A 21,597-nucleotide genomic window follows, 5' to 3' on the forward strand; every position below is an offset into this window, starting at 1 on the left:
GTGCACACAGACCTGCTCAGCACAGACCTCCGTCCTTCTTCTGACCTTTGCTTTCAGCTGCATTTGTTCTTATTTGTTTCTCCCCCAAAGGGGACATCTGCAAGCTGCAGACAGCAGAGAAACACAGCTTAGGGGTGGCACAGAGTCCCAAGCAGGCACAGAGCACCTGTGCAAGACCACCTGGGCAATTCATCCCTCAGAATTGCGTGATTGATCTTCCTCACTCCCTGAAAAGCCTCACGGCAGCGGGCACAGCTGAGCCTGCTGTCGGGTGGGGACACAGCCCTGTCCCCACTCCCGTCATCCCTGCTCCATCTCATCTCTGCACGTGTCATACCCATTTCAGCCGCCCCGCGCGAGCTCCCGTTGAGCATCAGCTGCCACTAACGCCCCTGTCCTCTCCCTCTGCTGCAGGATGACATGCACAGGGTCATTGACCAGCAGCTGATGGACAAACACCCGAAGGAATGGAGCCAGCTTGCTTATTCCTTCTCCAGTGGCTCCGGCGCCAAGCGGAGTGCCAGGCCCTCCCCCGCGCTCAGGCCGGAGCAGCAGGGGGACGAGCCCGTCGGGGCCGAAGGAAACCGTCTCTTCTCCTTTTTCAAGAAAAATTAATTTGAAAAAGAGAAAACTCTCCAACAATTCCTGCTTCAAGATGGGGAGTGGGGCAGCTGCCCAGCTTGCTGATGGACCCAAGTCTGATTCACTGAGTAAAAAAGAAGGGGGCAAAGGAGTTAACCCTTGAGACTCTGCACTATTTACACCGCACCTGGTCTGAACCAAATGTTTACATGAATTGGAGATTTGCAAATTGACAATGTGATTCTAGTAGAAAGAAACTTTCCTTATTCTGTAAGTGAAGTGATAAACTTCAGGGTATATTTTAGGCGCTTTGACACAGTCCAGTTTCTGCTGTGAAGAATTCTTTGATTGTCTTAAAAGCATTCTTATGCTGGAGAAGGAAATAAGCAGCCCCAAGACAGAGCGGTGCAGGGGATTGAGAACTTCTGTCACAGCGAGCACAGGGGGAAGAAGAGAGCTGAATGCAAGAGGACAGAAGGGGAGCCATTTGTATCACCCTGGCAGCTGTGACACCCTTCATCCATCCCACTGAAGCTGGAGTCACTCTGGCCCCAGCATTACCATGTTTTGACAAATGTAGCTTTCTCCGTGGTGGAAGCTGAGCCCTCACTGCAGCTCCTGCCTGGGCACCATCTCCCCTGGAGCTCTGCGTGGCCGTTCACCCTCGCTGGGATCCGGGCTCCTTGCAGCTCAGGGCAGGGGACAGATAGATGGTGTCACTGTCCTTCCAGCTCCCTCCTGTTACAGAGGTAAGAGTTGCAGTGTGTAGCTACAGAGCTTTCTCCCCAGGAGACTGACCATCTACAACAAATTACAGACCGGATAAAAGTTGTGCATGTTCAGTCCTGGGGCACCTGCTGTTCCTCCAATGGCCAAAAGTAGTTTGGGAGCTTCAGCAAGTCACACACATTTCCCCAAAGCCATACACATCACCCACAGTAAGAAAACTGTCCTTTTAACTGGATAGGCCCCCAAAAGCCTGACTAATAATTCACTGAAAGCCTACTCCCAATGATGTCAGTCAGTCTTTGACACTGGGTTGGCAGACTCGATCCTCAGAAAGCACACTGGCATCTGCCTTCACTGAAGCCAAAGGCTGTCAAGGTGTCTACAAAGCCCTGGAAAGCCTGCAGGTTACTCTGCCCTATGCAGTAACACTGGCTATGGCCTGACAGAAAGGAGCATTTGTCCCTGCCTGTGGGTCAGTTGCTACTCAGCCCTTTGGTGAGCAGGTAGCCAAAGGTCCTTTTGATCAAAGATGACCAGAGCCTGCTTTGCACGACTTGATCAACAAGAAGGAACGTGGCTTTTTTGGTGTATTCCGGCACACAGCAGTGCTGGAAATCATGCAATATTCAAGTAAGGACCTCCCCTCTGCACTGGATGGGCACTTTACAGCTCTTTTATCAGTCTACCATCATAAGCCAGTGAGGAGCACCAGGCTCAGTTCAGAGATGTCCTGCTGCTGTCATGCAATTTTCACACATTCTCCCAGCTCCTGATACCCAGGGAGTACCTAGTTTGTTTCCTGCTTCTTTCAAAAGGCCACCACCTACACTGTCCCACAGCAGACAGAGCTGGTGCACCTTTGGCTCTGCCCTGCTCAGCAACTTCGGTGCTAACACACCATCCCACAGGGAGCTGCTATCTCTGCTCACTGCTCACAGGAACAAGCTTTCTGCTAGAATAGGTACCAAACACCCTCTAAGCAGCAGGTAAGAGGCTGGTGGCTTGGGTTTTAGTGTTATTCAGTTCCCTGTGGGATAGAACATCCATAATACCTCAGTACAAATATTCTTTCTGCCTATGAAGATTTGAGCATTCCTGTATTTCCTTGTTACATGAAACCACCACACTGGTATGAAACCATCTTGCACTAAGGCAGCTCTGGGTTGCAAGGAGCAGAGTGCTCTGAGATTGGCAATGACAGTGAAGAGCTGAGTGGTAAAACCCATCCACATGAAAGCAATGAACCCTGGATTGCAGAGCTTGCTTCAGGAAATACTTGGGCAAAGCCCCACCAATACAGCTTGATGTTTTTGGGGAAAGGCATCAGGAGCCTCACAGGCAGGGAAGGAAACTGAACCTTGGCCTCTCCTTTCTAGGCAATGCTCAGCTGTTGAGTATCTGCTTGTAGCCACTTGTAGCCAGTATCTGCAAGCGAGGGGAAGGGCTGCAGTGCAGTGCCACATGCTCTCAGTCCTTCCTCATCCTCCCGTCCTGCCTCTACTGTGACTCTGGATAGGGCAGGGACACGAGGCACATGCTCAGCATCTCCTGCTGCCAGGACTCAGTCACACCCACATGCATTACCCCAACCTCTGATTCCTGCAAAATGAGGCGTGGCAGCGTGGATGCCAGTGACACCTGTGACACAGTGACACCTGTGACAGCGACACCGGTGAACACTGAGAACGATGCTCTATCACAGGAGAGCCACGTGACCATCTCGGTCCTCAGGGACCTTTCTTCTGTCAGTTGTCATTTCCCAGACCCCACCAACTCTTCAAGCCACATGCCCAGCAGTTGTGTGGGACTCTACCCCAGTGAGGATGGATGGATGGATGGATGGATGGATGGATGGATGCAATCCTAAGGCAAGGGCCTTAAGTTATCCCATGAAGATGCAGTAACGAGATGAAGGTGCCTTCTGCTACATCTGCTGAGAAAAGTGACTCAATCGGTTGCAGGGGTAGGCACAGCACATCTCTTCATTTAATGGGAATCCTTAATCCCATTGCAATTTTATTTATTTAACAAGAGTGATGGAAGAGATTGCAAGAGGAAAATCTGCATGTTCTAAGGTGCCAGTTGGGTATGGTTTCTTCAAACAAGCCCCTTCACCCTAAAGACTTAGTTGCACTACTAAACCCAGAGATACAAGAGAACTGGGTGTAATGAACTGGACAACACACCAAAGGAGACCTCCTTGTGCTGAGCTGCTACTCCACAGGAACAGAAACTGCCTTAACACAGCAGCTAGGTTTTGTCTTCTGTCTTGAAAAACCTCACCCGTGCAGTCCTTCACAGCCATTTGTCACGTTGTGTTTTAACAAGGTCCCAACTACTTCACCCCGTGCTGTCATTTACACACTCACCTCCATCCTGTCATGGCCAGGAGCCCTGAATCAGCCTTGCAGTGCTGGCTAGAAGGCACTTCACTTGTGGCACTTGACTCTTCCAGGACACACCCACGGTGTAAAGGAAACATCAGCTCCAGGAGATGAGATGGAGGAAGCACATTAATCCAGCAGGTACTCAGGATCCCAGAGGAGATTTAATGAGTGGGATCAGCAACTGTAAACACAACCCTCAGCCCTGCTTTTGAGAGAATAGTAAATAAAACAGTAGTGCTGCTCAGTCACTGTTCAAATATTGCACAGAGAAGAGATGCCTGCTGAGATTAAGGTTACAAAGGACTTTCCCACAGGTAACAGGTGATTGTTTGGGCAAATGTTTGTTATGCCAGCCTGAGGGAAAAGGGATCAGTCTCCCCTTCCTAAACTCTGCAAGGGAAGCAACTGTAAACAAGGAACAAATGTAAATGAAAGGCAAGTCACTAGCACTTTATCTTCATACAAACCTAGATCAGCAACTTGCCGTGGAGATGAACAGTAAATCAAAAAGTTACTGACAACAGAGTCATTCTGCAGAGAGAGCAGGAAGTGAGGCTGCAGCCAGGGCCACATGCACTTGTCCTACTTAGAATGGTAGATTCCAGATATGCCTCTCCATCAGGCAAACTCTCTACTCCCCACTCGGCTATAAAAAGCAAGATTGTTTGAACCAAAAAGCCAAGAAAGGAAGTGTCTGGGTGCTGCAGCAATGATTCCCTTGGATTGAGAGGGAAAAAGCACACAGCAGGGACAAGCAGAAAGAATGTACCTATAGATATGTACATAAACCACAGTGCTGTAATTTTTGTATGTAGCAGTCATGTAAATAAATGTATGGTTTTTATAAGATACATATTATAAAAATCTATAAAGGCATATTTTTAGTAAAAACAATGCTCTACTTCTTTTGTAAATAGTTCTCTTCAGAATAAAACAGATCATTTATACGACACTGTCTCAGCTCTCACCACTTTACTGTGCCCAGCTGCAAAACAAGCTCATTTTTTGAACTGTCATTTAACACCCAACAGCATCTTTGGTGCTGCATCATCCTGTGGAATTCAGCCAGGTAAAGCCCCTGTGTGTGCTTAGGAAAGAAGGGGCCAGGGCAAAAACATTTGAAACATTTGCCTCTCTTGGTGCACGGGAACACCTAAAGGTGGGTCAATCATCTGCCTTCCAGCCCTTTGTGTCCTTTACTGGCCCTGGTATGGAGGCAGACTCAAACTAGAAGGAGTTTAGACGCCAAACACAGACAGTGACACATCCACAGCTGGCAGCAGCTGCAGCTCAGGCCATCCACACGTCCCCAGGAGTCCCCTCCAGCTACTCCCCCCAGAAGGGCACAGACACAGCAAAGGCACCCTCCCAGAGCAGGTTTCCATCACACTCCCCAGGAGCAGCCTGGGCAGGGCAAGGGGATGCTGAGGGCACAGCCACAGCAGCAGTTCCTGCACAGATTAATTAGACACACAGTAATTTCCTGGAAAGTGAGGAGAGGCTCCAGATGCTTTTTAGTCACCTCAGGAGGAGGAGCTTTCAAAGCTCACTCAATACTTTTTGCTGAGCAGAAAGACAAAAGATAACAGCACAATCACAGGCATCTCACTTCACACAGAAGTAAGTTATCTGTTCCACCTTCTTTCATTCCATCTAAATCAGCAACTAAACATTTGAAAGCATTAATTGCCACCCTCCACCTCCAGGTGCTGGACAGCAGAGGAAACAGAGCCTCAAAAAAAGATTTGGCAGCTTGTAACCTTTATTTTTAGTTTTTTAAAATTATTTAAAAAGCATAATTAGAAACTTTCATTACAGAAATAATCCTAGCAAACCAGTTAGACATTCCATTGCTCAACATTTAGGAAACTTCACATCAGCACCACTAGAGACACGGTCCCCACCCCTTCCAATTGAACAGTGATGGCAAGAGCAGAGGTAACTGCTCCTCTACAGCCAGCTCTGGGAAAAAAAAAGAAAAAAAAAAAAATTCCCACTTTAAGCCAGGAAGCTGGACCTGGATTGACAGAATTCCAACCACGGCCACAAAAACCTGGACTCAAAGAGGACCAATTTTTCCATATAAGAGAACACTCCAGGCTTGGGTGCACCATTTCCTCATTTTATTGCATCATTTCCAGTAAATTCAGACATGTTCTTTAATTCTGCCTATATGAAGTTATCCCTCCTAGATCTGCACACAGCTACCAACAAGATTCCCAAAGTCACACAGCTGGGCCCCTCAGTCTGCAGGGGAGAACCCCCACAGGACAGCTCCCCTCCCACAGCACAGCTCCAGGGACTGGCCCAGCTCCTCCCAGCACACACCACATTCCACACTGGAGAGCAGGCAGGATGGGCTGGTGTGACCTAAGGCTTTGCACAGCCTCTCAACAACGACCAGAGCTCACCCCAGCAGCATTATCCCAGCTCACTGCAATTCTTGGGTTACCAATGCAGGATATGTGAAGAGAAGAGGTGGGTGAAGGCAGCTGGATGCGCATCCCCAGCACCTGATCCCATTAAAAACCCACGTGTTACACATTCATCGTTTGCACTTCGGAAAAAGTCTTTAAAGTGATTGACTGTGATGTGATTGTATGCTCAGGGCTCTTACCACAACCTGAAAAATCTAAAAAAATGCAGGCAAAATAAGTGACTAAATTTAGCCTCTCCTGGGGAAAGGGTGAGGAAGGGAGAGAAGTGGGCTGATTCCAAGCTCATGGACATGGGTGAATCACATCCTACCAAACTAAGGCCAGCAATTCCATAGGGCCACTTACTGGCACATGGAGTATGTCCACCTTCAAGGCCTTAAAGGAAGACATATCCTCCATGCCTTTTAAAGTAAAATTATTTTTTAATATTATTTAGGCAATAATTCAGGTGCTGAGCATGTCCTTTCAGCCCAGACATTTGATATTTTAGTTACACACACATACACTCTCCACCTTTAACTACATCTATTCAGGCTGAGGAAGTGAGCCCTTGTTTTCCCAGAAAGGCTGACGAGGGCCAGGAAAATGCTGCTGAGCACAGCAAGCCCAGCTTGTTTCCAAGTGTGATCCTCCACCACCACATAACCCAAGCAAGCTTTCCATTTCTTTGCATTAAACAGCAGTCCTCCTTCCTAACAGAAGAATCCTGGGTATGATCCTGCAGCTTTCATATTCAGACATCAATAAGAAGAGCTGGATTTTTTTCATGCCCTTTCTCTCTCAAAAACAAAAGCTTTGCCAACAAAATTCACATTCAGGTTCCGATTGCCTATTTGTGGATAGGGCAACAAGGAGAAGTTTGGGGTTTTTGGCAGAATCACATGATTTTTGTTCTTCTCAAAAGAAATGGACCCTCACTTAGGACACTGGCAGAACCAGAAGCAGAGGTCAAAGTTGTTAAACTTTGCTTTTTTAAAAAAAAAAAAAAAAGGTTTTATCCAAACAAATCCCACTTCTGCAGGTCAGTTTGTTTTCCAGTATCTTGATACAAACTACAGGAGAGCACAGGTACAGCTGGACTGCAGCACAAGGAGGTGAAACCCAAAGATCCAGCCACAAATCTGGATGATGGCAAGCTGAAATTCCAGGCCCCAGCAGCAGCTCCAGCTGCCAGCCCAGGGGCTGGTGAAAGGAAACCCCAGGCTCCAGCAGCAACACCTGCAATCCTGGTACCTAGAAAAACACAGCCCAAACCCCAGGAAAAGCCTGGGACTCCAGGAGAAGCCAGGGGCCCCAGGGGCACCAGTTGCCAGCCTGGAGCCCAACAGAAATGCAGCTGGAGGCCCCAGGAAGCAGTCGCTGCCAGCCTGGGGCCAACTCTAATTAAGGACTTTTAAACTTTTTCATTAAAAAGATGAACTCTGCAGTCCATGATTGGTTGACATAAAGAAGGCAGAAGCCAAAGCGACAACAGAGAGGCGAGGCTGGTTAAAGCAATATACATTATATACAAACTCTTGGGTTAATTAGTCCACTTGGTAGGCAACGTCCTTCTTGTCTACAAGGCGCACTGGAATGAGCAGGGGAGGAGAGGGGGGCCAGATTCCATCCGATACCTTCTTGGCACTGCAGTGGGAAGGTGCCAGCGCCTCTTGATAGAAAACATGGAGAAAAAATAATCTTTAAATAACGGCACAAAACTGAGAAAGTCCTCCCAAAGCCTGCCCCAGTGGAATTGCCCGAGTCTAGCTGGAGGGGCTGATCTGTCTGAGAGCAGAGTCTCTGCAGCAGGGAAGGGGCATTAGCAGCACCGCTTCTTCCTTTTACTGTTCTTCGTTAGCTTCACCACATCGTTCTGTTGCTGCTGTTGCTGCTTTGCTAAGTTTTCTTTCTTTGCTCGCAGGACAAGCTCTGTAATGCAATTAAACATCTGCAAGAGAAACAAGCACACTCAGACCACCCCGGAACTCAGGCTGGCTCCTGTGGGGTGCTGCTCCTTGGAAGCCATTCCCCTTTTCTGTATGTCTTAATAATGCTTCAGAGACCTTCCCCAACCCCCTATGGCCCCAGTGGAAATCCAATACCTTTTCCCAACCCACTCCCAAGCTAAACAGTACCTCTATCCCTTTTTCCAAACCAGTAAGTAAAACCAGGGCAGTTTGGCAACTGAGGCCAGGAGTGAAGCCTGGGCAGCCTTACCTCCTACAAGCATTCTCAAGTCTTTCCTGCCTAATACATGAGCACTGCAAAGCTACTGAAAATGCAGTGTGGGCTCCTTCATTTTGCTTTCCCAACTCTTCCAAAAAACAGCTGAATGTCTCTTTTTGACATTTTACCTACTACTTGCAACTCATATAAGCACTTTTTCTTTCTCAATGGGAAGAATGGAATTTTTATTTCTTCCCACACCATTATCCCTAAATCATTATATCTCTACTCTTCTTTATATTATATTATATTACCTCTTCCACATTAATATTTTCTTTGGCGCTGGTCTCAAACAATTGGATCTCCATCTGCCCAGCAAATTTATAGGCATCTTCTGTTTCTACCACTTTTCGGTCTGGGTCATCATTCTTATTGCCCACTAAAAAAGGAAAGAGAATAAAAGTCAGTTTGGTATTTCAGCAGGCCAGCCCACTAAATAGGATGCTGTAACTCCCTAATTACCCACCTAGTATCCTGCAGACATCATCACAGTTTTGATTAATTTCATGCAACCACCGTTTCACATTCACAAAAGATTCTGCGCTCGTTACGTCATAGACAACAATGACCCCATGTGTTCCTCTGTAATACCTGTGGGGTACAAAAGGACAGCAAATGTTAACTCAGGGTATCACCTTCTCTTCCACTGAGCTTCTACAGGATTCACAACAAATCCTCAAGTTATGGTAACCAAGTGATCCCATTTTCTTTCCATTGAGACTCATGTAGCTCTTTTATAACAGCTTGATCCCAGGCTGCTCCTCCAAAGCTACAGAGCTCCCTGCTCATTCACTCTACACAAATACGTTTCCAAGTCCCAAGTCTTCTAAAATCTTCCTTGCTCAGGTTGTCAAGACCTTCAAAGATGAATGCTGTGTTCCGGCTACAGGACCAAAGGCAATGGTACCCCCAGCACATCCTCAGAACTGGCTGTAATGTGATCCTTGGGGCTGTATAAGCCACATCAAGTTTTTGCAGTAATTCTGTTATCTGTGAACGATCACTTACAGACTAAAATTTCAGCAGATCTCCAAATATACTCAACCTTCAGTCACAGTTCTCTCGAGCTCTCAAAAATTTCTGTCTTGTTGAGCGACTGTGTTCTGATCACACCTTCCTACTCAACAGATCGACTCCATATGTGCATTCAATACACTCTGCTACCTTTAGCCATTAAAAATAAGCTGTATTTCAGTTTATTCCCATTAGTCTTGGGCAACTGGCACCTTTAAAAGATGATGCACAAGTCTGATATGCAAGAAAAATACCTGAATTCGGGTTCCAACATTATCACCTGCACGAAGCTACCGAAGACAGACAGTATGTGCACCACGAAAATGCTAAATAGAAAACCAGCAAGCTCTACCTTCTCAGTTTTCAGCCACAATCACAAGGCTACTAAGTACATTCCCTATGGCAAATCAGGCAGCTGTGACCCAAAAAATAAAAAGTAATTGAAACAGGAAACAGTTAACAGTGAGGTCTTCATCAAGATCCATTTTTCATATTATGTGTAGCTTTACTCTTTTCCTTTCATCCTCTTCTCTTTCATCTGATCAATATTAAAATTTTAATAAAACAAATTCAAGAAACCAGCATACAAAATCGAGAATATTTCCTTAAACTGTGACAGCATTCCTAGACCTTGCTGTCTTATCACAAGTACTTCTTGCAGTATATCCACTGCACTTCAGAGATGTCCACTGTGACCATTCTGCTCCGATTTTTCCAACTTAGCAAACCCACCTTTGAACTTCACAGCCTTTGAATCTAACCCAAACACACCTTTGAGAAGATCTCAAAGCTTCAACTCACTTTGCTACTGAAGTGCTTAAGCAAGTCACTGTCTCCTCCCACTTCCAGCCTTCTACAAGAGAAGCCACCTGCCTTTACGCACCATCAGACAGACTTGCAGAGAGGCACGGATCACCCTCAGAGGTACACATCTTCCTCTCCTGATCCCCCTGCAGCTACAATCCCTGGGGATCAGTGCTCCTCCAGGATGCTCTGCAGCAGTAGAACAGTCTGCTCCTACTGCCAATCTGGGCATTTGCAGAAGACACTCAAATACTTCTCCCATTACATGTTTTACCAGTGATTTATGCTGTGCATTTGCATCCCTTGGCAAGAAATAACTCAGGTAAGAAATACTTATTGCCAGCCCATAAGAAATCCTGCACTTTCAAATGTTCTAGTCCATTCACAGTCAGTTCTTTCAACAACTTCAAAACTTGCTACAGCACTGCATTCGTGCTTTACTTGATTACAACCCAACTTTATTCATAACTTGGATCCTTTAGAGGGAAAAGTACTCCATGGCCTGAATCCACATGTTGCAAAAATAACCCATCCTCTCCTGACACTAGCATGCCCTGCACACTGGTTTTGATGAATCCTGTTTTGTGTGATAACATCAGAAAGGGAAAGATCCCCAGTCCTACCAACACACTGGATTTCACCACAGCTGAACAATACACCAATTATCTTCAAGCTCTCCCATATCATCACCTACTAGTCTTTTCATTCAGCAGCCCCCAGGCTGACCTACCACTTCCTCCCCAACACTGAGCATTGCATTTGCCAAGACAACACTCAGCCCTTGGAGAAGCGCAGTGGTTCAGCTGCACCTACGCAGAGCTGCTTCGTTCTGCTGTGCACACCGAGCCCAGCCTGGCATCCCTGTCAGCCCAGCCAGGGGCCCAACGGAGCATCCTGCTGCTCCTACCTTGCCCACGCACCTACATTTTCTTCTAAGCAAAGCATATGATGTCGAGGAGTGGAAAACTGGCAGCCTGCACGTACCGATCCCACTCCTGACACATCGTCAGCACCGTCGCATTTTGCTCCTGGGATGGGGGCTGTGGGCTGGACCCTGCAGCAGAGACCACCACGGCACTGGGAACCCTGCAGGGGCTTGGAGCTCCTGCCACTGATATTGCCAACCAGCTCATCAGAAATAGCTTCCTTTGTGCAAGACAGCAACCCCTGACTCCTGCTGAGTGCCTACCAGCATACACTGCTGCTATTTTTGGAACGGAAAATTGTCTGGCACATCGTTCTAGAAAGGTTGCCAACCCCTCATCTACACTAAAATGTCATTTTCTCTATTGGCTGTCATTACCAAGAGAGATAAGCCTGAGAGATAAGACCATGACTACCTGTTATTCTCAAACTCTTAAGTCTCATAGCACAGTTTTTTTTCTCAAAAAGCTGGTCATGCTATTTTCTAGGATGCTCTGCAGAGCATCCTAGATAACATTTTAGGCTTAACAAGTACAGCGAAGCTTCTCCAACCCCAAATGCAGGACAGTATTAGAAAACAAAATCTGATTTATCCTATCCCATACTTCAACTTCCAGAATGATGCAGTGCAGAATTGCTTTTATAACAGGTTGTGGGCTTTGGCGAGTAGAGAACAGATGGGGCTTTTGGCATTCAGGGAGGAGTAGGTGTAAATTTTGTGCTTTTGGCAACCAAGAGGTAGTTGAGACTTTGACACAAGGGAAAGAATGTCTTATCTCCTTCCCATACACATTTTTGGGGAAATGGAGACCACAGAAGTGAAAGCAGAAGAGACCTGAAGTCCTTAATCTGAGCTTCTCAGTCACAGACTGATGCTGGCTGTCCTCTGTGTGGTGGGAGTGCTCTGCCATGTATTCTGCAAACCCCAAAGCCAGCATCTGCTGGTGGGAATACCTTCGTGAAATACAGAAAAAAAAATTCTAGACCAGTTATTCACGTTAGGAGTATCCATGAAAGTTTCATCCTGAGGTGAAAGCCAACCAAACCTGACCTGTGTGCGCCCTTAGATGCTTGCCAACAATCTCCCATACAGCTGGAAGTCCCTAGACCTAGAGGCTTTACATTCAGTTTAGGTGTGGAAAAGGCTTAAGAAAGCCAACATTTAAGTTGAAATAAACACCTTATTGTTTGTTCTACCACTAGAATTAAACTGGGGATTACCAAAACTCTACATGTCCTTCAGTCACCTGCACCCCACTCTCAAGTCCCTGAACACAGCCTTGGGAAACACGAGGGAACATTTGCCACTTGTTGGGGCATTCGCTACTGCAAGAAACCAGTGAGAAAGCTCTCATATTCCCTCTAGCAATTGCTTCCCAGTATTAACATCTGGAGTAATAACAACCAGCTTCATGAAACACAGCAGAAGCTCAGTCAGATTTAAACGAGACACTATGTTGGTCCAGTAGGACCCATATGTTGTTTTTTTCAGGAAAACAGTTAACTGCCAAATGTGAAAGACAGGGCACTGGTTTAATCCAGCTTCTTTGTTCATATTTCACTATTTTGTAGCACACATTTCCTTCATTTTTTCATTCATCTAGAATTCTAACAATTTCCAGAGACTTCTAATAATCTTGTTTCATACTCATCTTTCTTTCAAGTTCTTGGAAGTACACCTATTGTCAGTCAGACCAGTCTTTTAACTACTAGCCTTTTAGTCATATCTGCTTTACAAGACACAGTAATTCTATCATCTCAAAGATCTTATCCCTCTCTCAAACATGCTATTCCACAGGAAACCATGGCAGAAGGTCCCTCTGCTATCACTATTCATCCTGAGCTGGCATCTGACAGCCATTATATAAAGCTTGAATCCTAAACCCACAGTCCTGAATCAGGACAAAGTAGTCCTGTCTACAAGAGGAAATCAAGTACAGGGACTGGCTGTTCATGCATTTTAAGTATTCCTGCTAATACAGCTGCATCCTGGCATGCTAAATCCCTGGTGAATTTAAATCAAATTTAATTTGGATGACATTCCATGGCAACCAAATTCACACAGCTCAGCCTCTCCTCCCAGAAGGCACCAGCTAGCCCAGTATTTTCACATTTAACAGACAATAAAACCAGCTGCCTTTATACTTCCTAGTCTGAAATTCTGATCTAGTTTCATTTTCTTGAGCTTCTGTAGAATACTCCAGACCAACTTGATTTCTGTTCCTTAACAGTTTTATTCTGCTTTTCAGCTTTTGACTGTAGCTACAGTCACGTGAAATCAAAACTACTACAACCTTTTAATGTTTCCCAATTTTCCACTATTACCTTCCTACCACCTCTACCATTTTGCAGTTCTAAGTCCACACAGCAGCACTATCAACCTGTTACTGTAATTACCAGATGGGCTCTAATTTCAGGCTTGCTTGCCAGGCTTGGCTCAACATCAATCTGAACTCTGCCTTTCACTGTAAAGGGACTCCCTGACCTACTGTAATACTGAAGGAACACCTTTGATATTCTTAACTTCAGTCTAAACCTCAATCTAGTCAAAGACTAGGCAGACTAGTACATTCTGTTGACAGGGCACTCACACGCCACCCATGATTTGATAGCCAAGCTCTTTTGTAAGAACAAGCAAGGTTTTTTGATTTGTCAGTCAGTTTAGGATAAATAAATCAGTTACAGTACTACTTTGCCAATAAATGGAAAAAAACAAAACAAAACAAGCCAGCCAGAACCGTTTCTAAAATTTAATTCTTGTTATTGCCTGATATGATTAGGAACACCAGACAGGAAAAGCCAACCAACCTAGCAAGAGGAGCCCTCATCCCATGATAACCAGCATTCCCCAAAGTGTTTTCCTCAGCACTTCAAATGCACTTGGACACATGAACTTCTCTGCACAGAATTGCAAAAAATGTAGATCTTTTTCCCTGACCATGGAGTTATCATTCAGAAATGCTAAGGCAGAAACCCCAAAAGGTTAGATCCCCCTAAAGTAAAATATGCCTCACTTGGGTAAAAAGCAATACAAAAGGAAGTAGCAGCAGAGTTCCAAGAGGTCATGGCACAAATGCCTCAAACCATTTCAGCTTATCTATTTGAAATGTTAATCAAGAAAATAATTTACATAAAACACTGTGCAAGATCCCATCCGCAGCTATTCCCACTGACAGAAGGAATCCTCCTTTGCTGGTATTCCCTGCTCAGTGCTGGATACACCATGGCTTTCTAAGCTAGCTGGCATCGGCCCCACGACCCAACGCTCGTTCCCGAGCCTGAGTCGCGTCGGGGAATCTGCAAACAGGAAGGCCATTTGCTGACTCAGCAGTAATCAGGGCTCTCTGACTCGCCTGTCACAGCTGACAGGGCTGCAGCACTGCACAGCTGCCTCCCCCTCACCACTTCCTTCCCAAAACTGCCTGCAGCGCTCCAACAAGAAGTGATGTCACACACAGGAACCCTACAAGAGGCAACCGAGTTTTTTTTCAAGCTAAATACTTAAGAAACAATGGAAGTAACCCAGTAACATCCGTATAGGAGTGTAGAGGAAAGGGGCGGTGCACACATCACGTTCAACTTTGCCATTTCTAGTGCTTTAGACATAACACAGATGTAACCAATCTCATTCTTTTCAGGTCTGAGTAAAATAATCAATTCATCAGCCGAAAAAGATCCTCCTCTCAAATAAGAGCCAAAGGAGAAGTGAGTCATGAAAGACCAAGTAAAACACATGGATCTTTCAAGAATTATTTTGGTTAAAACCCAAGGAACAAAAGTTCCGTTTCCAAGTGCACTTTTCCCTCTTCCCCCCTTGAGCAGTCCATTTTTACTGCAATCAGTTTACAAACACATTTTATTCTTAGTTCCCACCACCGCAGCTCTAGGTGTGGTTTCTTCAGGAACAGGAAAAGCTCTGCACATGCTGTTCAAAAGGACAATGAGTTCAAATCTGAATTCCAACCAAGGAAAAGGTTAATAACATGTGGGCGTCTGCTTCAGCAGAACTCCACACAAAGATAGCTGCTAAAGCATTTGTCCTAAAGGAAAACCAGGAGAAATCCTGCTCTTCAATCTTCAAGCTGTTCATTAGTTATATGACACTGACAGAGGGTTTACACTCTGTGCTTCTGCAGTGCATTCAATCAGAGGACAAACTTGGACAGGCACAGAGACAAGCTGTCTACTATATACAGTCTAATAACTCCAGTTCTACCATTTGGAAACCAGCAGCAAAGGAGTAAGACAAAGCCACCACAGAAATGCATAGAAGGGTGAGGAACTCTGAAATCCCAGTTCCAAACCTTGCCAGAATATCACCATCACGGTTGGTTCTGACAAAGCTGAGAGAAGTTTTACTGTACAGACCACACAACTATCCTGAGTTAATCAACACTTAAATATCTAAACTCCAACTCTGGACTGTGAGATCCAGACCCAAAGCTCCACAGCACAAAGGCCAGCGTTACTCACGTTGATGTAATAGTCCGGAAGCGTTCCTGGCCAGCTGTGTCCCAGATCTGGAGTTTCACCTTCTCTCCATTGATCTCAACTGTCCGGATTTTAAAATCCACTCCAATGGTGGTAATGTAGCTGCCTAGAGGGAAAGCGTGGGTAAGTGAGAACCTAAGTCTTGTTTATTTTGGATGTCCCAAAGCACACTTCTTGAACACTACTTGGCAGCAGCTCTCAGACTGGACAGGAGAACAAGGTTCCCCATATCTGCTTACTGTTTAAAATACCTTATATCATGCTGATGTACATATTTTTATCTGCAGTTAACAGCTCTTCTTCCTAGCCATAAAACCACTTCTCCTAAGCCACCTTTAAAATTAAAAGCTCAGTGTTACAAAATAACATTATTATTTTTCGATCCCATTGATCAAGAGTATGCACCCAAATATCTCAAGAAATAGGCAGTAACTATGACAGCATTTCACTTGTGAAAAATTTGAGACAACACTTGTCTTTAAATGCTTGTGGGAACGCTTATTTTGGACATTCTAGGAGCTTCCTCCCAATAAATTGGTTATATCAGAAATGTAAGTGGTTTGCCACAATTGATAGTGGGATTTAGATTGATACTTTAGATCAATACTTCCTATTAGCCACTTGGGATTTAGATTGATACTCAATCAATCTAAATCCCAAGTGGCTAATAGGAAGTCTGCAGAGAGTATAGCATAACCTAAACCACCTAAGCTGTTTCTGGAACCACCTCAGTATTTCAATACTCAGGGACTTCTAGCTGTGAGTGGAGATCAGACAGGATGGCCTGTACAGGCTTGCACCAAGAGATGCAAAGTTAAAAGCATGATGTATTCTCAGCACAACTATCAGAGGGCAAACACAGATTTCTCACCAATCAGCAGCACTGGAGCAAACCTAGAGCATTTCACTTACTGAAGGAAACAAACCACTCACCTGAGAAGGTATTATCTGCAAAACGCAACAGCAAACTGCTCTTGCCCACACCTATGACAAACAAACACAGCAAATCTTTCAATACAGTCATCCTGGGGGTCAGGAACATAACAGTATTTTAACCATCCATTGCACAAAAACCAGCACATCATTTAGTACCATCCACTTTGACTGTTCATCTCCACACTCTCCGTGGAGATGTGATCAAGTACAGTCACCCCAAGACTCACGATGCTCCTGGTAGCAGTGCAGGGAGGGGAGACTTGTGCCCTCCCTCCTCCAGCCCTCAGCAAACCCTCCAAGAGCAGCTTCTGAACTGTGGTCAGAGAAGAATAATAACAAAAAGCAAGTTTACAATCAGTAGGCTTACATCTGCTAGGGAAAGCTGAGCATGTCCTGTGAATTAACAAGTGCTCAGAACACTGCTCTGAATTCAGCACTCTATTGAATTCCACTTGCACATCATGTGTGATGTCAGTAACACCACTGCCTACCTCCCATTCTGTGTGGAATTTGGACTGCTCTGAAAATCACACCAGGGCTCGGTACTACAAAGCTCCCATGAGCATGGCCAGAGTCTAACAGAAGCCTAAACCAAACAGGAATTGGGAATCGCTGTCCTGTATTGCCATCCAAAACAGCCTTGTTCCACATCTCACAGGAAGGACACACACCTTTCTGAAGCTGTCCCTGTTGCCAAAATGTTCCATGAAACATTCCTCTAAATGCTTTGAGTAGCTCTTCATCCAGGTTTTCCATAACTGATTGTTTGCACCCTGATAACACCCTGTTGCAGGGAAGCATTTTTCACAGTGCTTCAGACAAGAACTGTAAGAAACTCATTCCTGCACACCCACCCAAGGGAATCTGGGTATCTAAATGGCTCCACGTTGTTATTTCTGCATAACATCTCTGCTGTTAATGACCCTTCCTCCCCAAAATAAATCTGCTATGGCATGAATAGGAAATTCAACTTCACCGAGGTAATTATCTATTAAATCTTTTCAGGTGGAAGTTATGCAAGGTAATTATTTTGATGATGTATAACTTGCAAGTTCTTCTGAATAGAAGACCTATGCAAAGGCTATGCAGAACTCCAGTAGTTCTCAGCTACCAACAAAAAATAAAAACCAGCCTAAAAATCTGCATGATTACAGTAAGCCACGTCTCACTGGCAAAGAGTTCAAATCACCAGCCATCTGGAGAAGCCATGCTCATTCCTCACTAGTGCTAGCAAGCTAAGGAGGATTATATGCATGCTGAAACTTTGTATTTTTTAATTCCTTTCCTAGGAATTAATAAATACAAAGTTTCAGCATGCAGATAATCAACACCTCTGAGCTCAAAAAAGGTAGCAGAGTACTTCCCGTACTTCAGAAGACTGGTTATTTAGCCAGAATTAAAGCTCTGCAAATACCGGTCAACTAAGAAAAAATAAGAAACTAAGAGAAAACAACAATGTTTCAGCATCAAGTGTTGTGCTTCTTGACCAAGCAGCCTTGGCCTTCAGCTCCATGGAAGGCAAGAAGGTGCCAGAAGCCACAGACTTGTCAGACCACAGCACCAGGTCCGAGCTCAGCCAGCCCTGGGCGATGCTGCAGAGCTGCACATGACACTGCTCTGTCACACTGCCCTCCACTGCACAAGCTGCACAGCTCCCAGCAGGCTGGCAGCTTCCAGAGAGAAGAAAGCTCCCGAACTCAGGAAGTTCTGCATGCTCCCAGTGACAACGATCTCACTGAGCAAACACTGCCTCTGACCCACACTGTTCACGCACAGAGAAACCACACTCTTGGTGACCCCACACTTCCCACACAGAGCTGTTTGAAGATGTGAAGAGAAGACTTGCAGGGCCCTCAGCTTCTTGAAGATAGCAAAATGAAACAACAACACAAAAAAAAAAAAGGCCTGTTGACTTTGCACAATTGAAATTAAAAGTGTATTTCAGTGTCAGACAGGATTCCAAGACCCCTATCTTACTGAACGGTAGAGTGAATTAAAGAGTCAGAAGGAAAGCACAGATCATCTGTATTATTTTTAAATATCTGGCACAGCTGAAATCACCAGCAGCTTTTCAAGATGACCTGTTCTAAAAACACACAAACCTACTACCCCCCTGACAGATTTGCATACAGGGGAAAGCAGATGAGACATAATTATCCTATCCAGTAACAGTCCACTTCCTATTGCAGGGAATAAATGTCAATAAACAAGGCAAGCAAACTGTTTCATGCAAGCAGAGACAAAGCCTTCCTGTTGGGGTTAGCAAAAACAAAACCAAAGAAAAATCAATAGTCAAACTACATAGTGAGATTTAATTACAGCAAAGAACCACAGGCAGCCTGACAATTCTCACAACACTCCTTTCACTGGTTACACTATAGGAATTTTGCTCAAGAAGACTAAGCTGACAAAATTTATTTAATTGTTTAAAATGAGAAGTCTTCCTCAGAGTTTTCACCATCCTGTTTATCTTGCCTGAACAGTTTTGGAAGTCATTAGCGACCAACAGAGCCACTGCTCTACTCAGAATGCAGCGTTTGGTTGCAATAATCCAAGGCTCCCAGAACTGCCTGAGGTTTAAGCTGCTCTGAAGCTGTTGTCCTGTCTCCCTCCTTAGATCCCTTTGTGCAGACACAGTTTAGCATAGAAAAAAATATTTTTAACATGAAGCTGAAGCTTCTGAAGGTGACAACTGCCAAGATCGTGCAACATCACCCTTTCATCAAGAGCTGTGCCTCGCTGCATGCCGGGACCTGCCACCCCACGGACCACACCTCTGTTAAAAGAAGAGGGTGGATGCACCCTTCTCCAGTTTATGGAAATTCAGCTGTAAGCTGCTGGACTGCTACCAACACCGAGCTGCACCGACGGCAGCAATCTTCCCAGTCCCAGTTCCTATGCACCCAGACCAAAGCACCAGACACTGGCACAGTTCACACGCTCAGCCCTCCAGAAGTTTCTGAGGTTGCTGCAGAAGTATTTAAAGGTCTATTTTCAAAAAGACCTCAAACTACGCCTTTATCTCCTGTTTTTAGGTATTTGCACCCTATGCTATAACGAGAAGTACACAAAGCTACCACCTCTTCCAGGATTCATTAAAAAAAATAAGGAAATCTAGAACTGAGACTTCAGGCTAAAGCATAGAAAAGGTCTTAAGGAATAATTAAGACAATAATGACTGTAAAAACGTACTGGCTGCCGCACTGGAAACAACAGTCCCTAGGGCAGCCAGCCCTTCCCATCGATCCCTAAACCGCCTGTCACAGGGGAAGGGAATTCCCTCCTCATCCCAGCAACAGATTAGTGGGCGCCGTCAAAACATGCGCTCGCCAAGGTTGATGCCGGCAGCATTGCCGGTGGTGTCCCGGCTTCTACGCGTCTAATCTGCCTTTTCCCAAACCCAGCCAAGCTATTTACCATAATATCCTGCGGTAGCCAGTTCCGCGGGTTTATCAGATAAAACCTCCCCAAGCCCAAGCGAACGCGCCCCGCCATTCACACACAGCGCGGGGTCCCGGCTCAGCACAACGCCGAGGGTGGCCCGGGCGGAGGAGACCGCCCCTCCGCGACTCCCCCGCGCCGCCCGCCCCGGCCCCGCCGCCGCGCTCCGGCCCCTCACGGCCCGAGGGGCGGCCACCCCGCCAGCGGCCTACCCACGCCCCCGGGCCGTGCCGCCCGCGCTCACCGCTGTCGCCGATGATGAGCAGCTTGAAGAGGTGGTCGTAGTCCCGGGCCATGGCCGGGGCGCGGCCGCGGGCGGCGGAGCGGGCGGGGGGGGGGGGGGCGGGGGGCGGCGGCGGCTCCGGCCGGAGCCACTTCCCGGACAAACAGCCGGAACTGACAGCGGGGCCGCCGCCGCGCATGCGCCGGGCCGCCGCCACGGGCCGCCGGCTGCGCCGCCGCGCCTGCGCCCGCCCCGCCCCGCCCCGCGCCGCGGCTGCGCGGGAAGACGGCCGCGCCCTCACGCGCCCGCGCCTGCGCGCCAGGGGCGCGGGGTGAGGCGGGCGGCGCGCGCCCGCGGCCATGGCGGGAGCGTGAGGGACCCGCAGCCCCCCGCCGGGCCCCGCCGCCCCCCGCCGGGCCCCGCCGGCCCCCGCAGCCCCCCGCCGGCCCCCGCAGCCCCCCGCAGCCCCCCGCCGGCCCCCGCCGGCCCCCGCCGGCCCCCGCCGCCCCCCGCCGGCCCCCGCCGGCCCCCGCCGCCCCCCGCCGGCCCCCCGCCGGCCCCCGCCGCCCTCCGCCGGCCCCCGCCGGCCCCCGCCGCCCCCCGCCGGCCCCCGCCGGCCCCCGCCGCCCCCCGCCGGCCCCCGCCGGCCCCCGCCGCCCCCCGCCGCCCCCCGCCGGCCCCCGCCGCCCCCCGCCGGCCCCCGCCGGCCCCCGCTCCCGTAGGGGCTCCTGTGAGGACGCGGCTGAAAGCGGCGCTGCCCCCAGGAAAGCATCAATGGCGTGAGGGAGCCCCAGCACTCCCAGCTCCGCTCCGAAGGAGCGCTTTGTGTAGGTACAGGAACAGTTCCCAGCGCAGCCCAAGCCGCAGGTGAGAGCCCCGCAGCAGTGATATGAAGAACGCAGGTGTGTGTCACAGGCCTGGCAAGTCAGGCCAGTTTGGAATGAAATTCCTGGGGTTTTTAATCCAGAGATGTGCCTGTGTGTGGCTCAGGAAGGGCCTGACCGCACGCCCATCAGCAGCTGTGCTTGCACCGTCCCCAGCCCACATGGGCAGTTCTAAAGCACTCCCCGTCATCCAGCAGCCTGAGCGATTTTGTGTCAGTTGCACAGACATTGACTACACAAATTCTGCAATACTATGGTCACATTTTAGGTGATAGTCACTTCTAAGTGGAGGCATGGCACAAGAAAAGTGCTGGGTTTTTGGTCTGATTAATTTTTCTTAAAAAAACATTCTCACTGGTACTTGAACTCCTGAGATCAAGTTTGAATTATTTAACGAAACTTGTCTTACTAACATGCATTGTCATTCAGATAGGAAGAGGTATGCTAGCACTAAAGAACTTGGATTGTTATAGATTATAAATGAGTCTGTATTAGGAATAAATTGTTCCCTGGGAGGGTCGTGAGGCCCTGGCACA

At 47.3% G+C, this 21,597-nt stretch overlaps 2 protein-coding genes across 4 annotated transcripts in view; one reads left to right on the plus strand and one right to left on the minus strand.

Annotated features, from left to right (window-relative positions):
- Positions 1 to 4,648, plus strand: part of BICDL1 (BICD family like cargo adaptor 1) — a 49,487-nt gene extending 44,839 nt beyond the window's left edge. For 2 of the 3 annotated variants that reach the window (XM_068208923.1, XM_068208922.1), the window contains one exon: positions 415 to 4,648. In XM_068208923.1, the coding sequence (XP_068065024.1) occupies positions 415 to 615 (201 nt within the window). In that variant the 3' untranslated portion in view covers positions 616 to 4,648. The remainder of the gene's footprint in view (positions 1 to 414) is intronic. The other variant, XR_011005043.1, reaches the window with a different exon arrangement.
- Positions 4,649 to 5,442: 794 nt separating this feature from the next.
- Positions 5,443 to 20,370, minus strand: RAB35 (RAB35, member RAS oncogene family). The gene is made up of 6 exons (XM_068208950.1): positions 20,199 to 20,370; positions 16,511 to 16,561; positions 15,560 to 15,683; positions 8,811 to 8,935; positions 8,599 to 8,723; positions 5,443 to 8,066 (listed from the first exon to the last, which is right to left on the minus strand). Exons 1-6 carry the CDS (start codon positions 20,248 to 20,250, stop codon positions 7,938 to 7,940), a joined length of 606 nt encoding a protein of 201 aa, XP_068065051.1. The 5' UTR covers positions 20,251 to 20,370; the 3' UTR covers positions 5,443 to 7,937.
- Between the last annotated feature and the right edge of the window lie 1,227 nt (positions 20,371 to 21,597).

This window comes from Anomalospiza imberbis, chromosome 18, assembly GCF_031753505.1.
Source record: "Anomalospiza imberbis isolate Cuckoo-Finch-1a 21T00152 chromosome 18, ASM3175350v1, whole genome shotgun sequence".
Taxonomy (NCBI): Eukaryota; Metazoa; Chordata; class Aves; order Passeriformes; family Viduidae; genus Anomalospiza; species Anomalospiza imberbis.

Coding starts and splice junctions, on each gene's coding strand:
- RAB35 (XM_068208950.1), bottom strand. CDS start 20,250: ATGGCCCGGGACTACGACCACCTCTTCAAGCTGCTCATCATCGGCGAC. Junction 16,562..20,198: donor GCTCATCATCGGCGACAGCG/GTGAGCGCGGGC, acceptor TGTTTGTCATAG/GTGTGGGCAAGAGCAGTTTG. Junction 8,724..8,810: donor TGATGTCTGCAGGATACTAG/GTGGGTAATTAG, acceptor TTCCTTTTTTAG/TGGGCAATAAGAATGATGAC.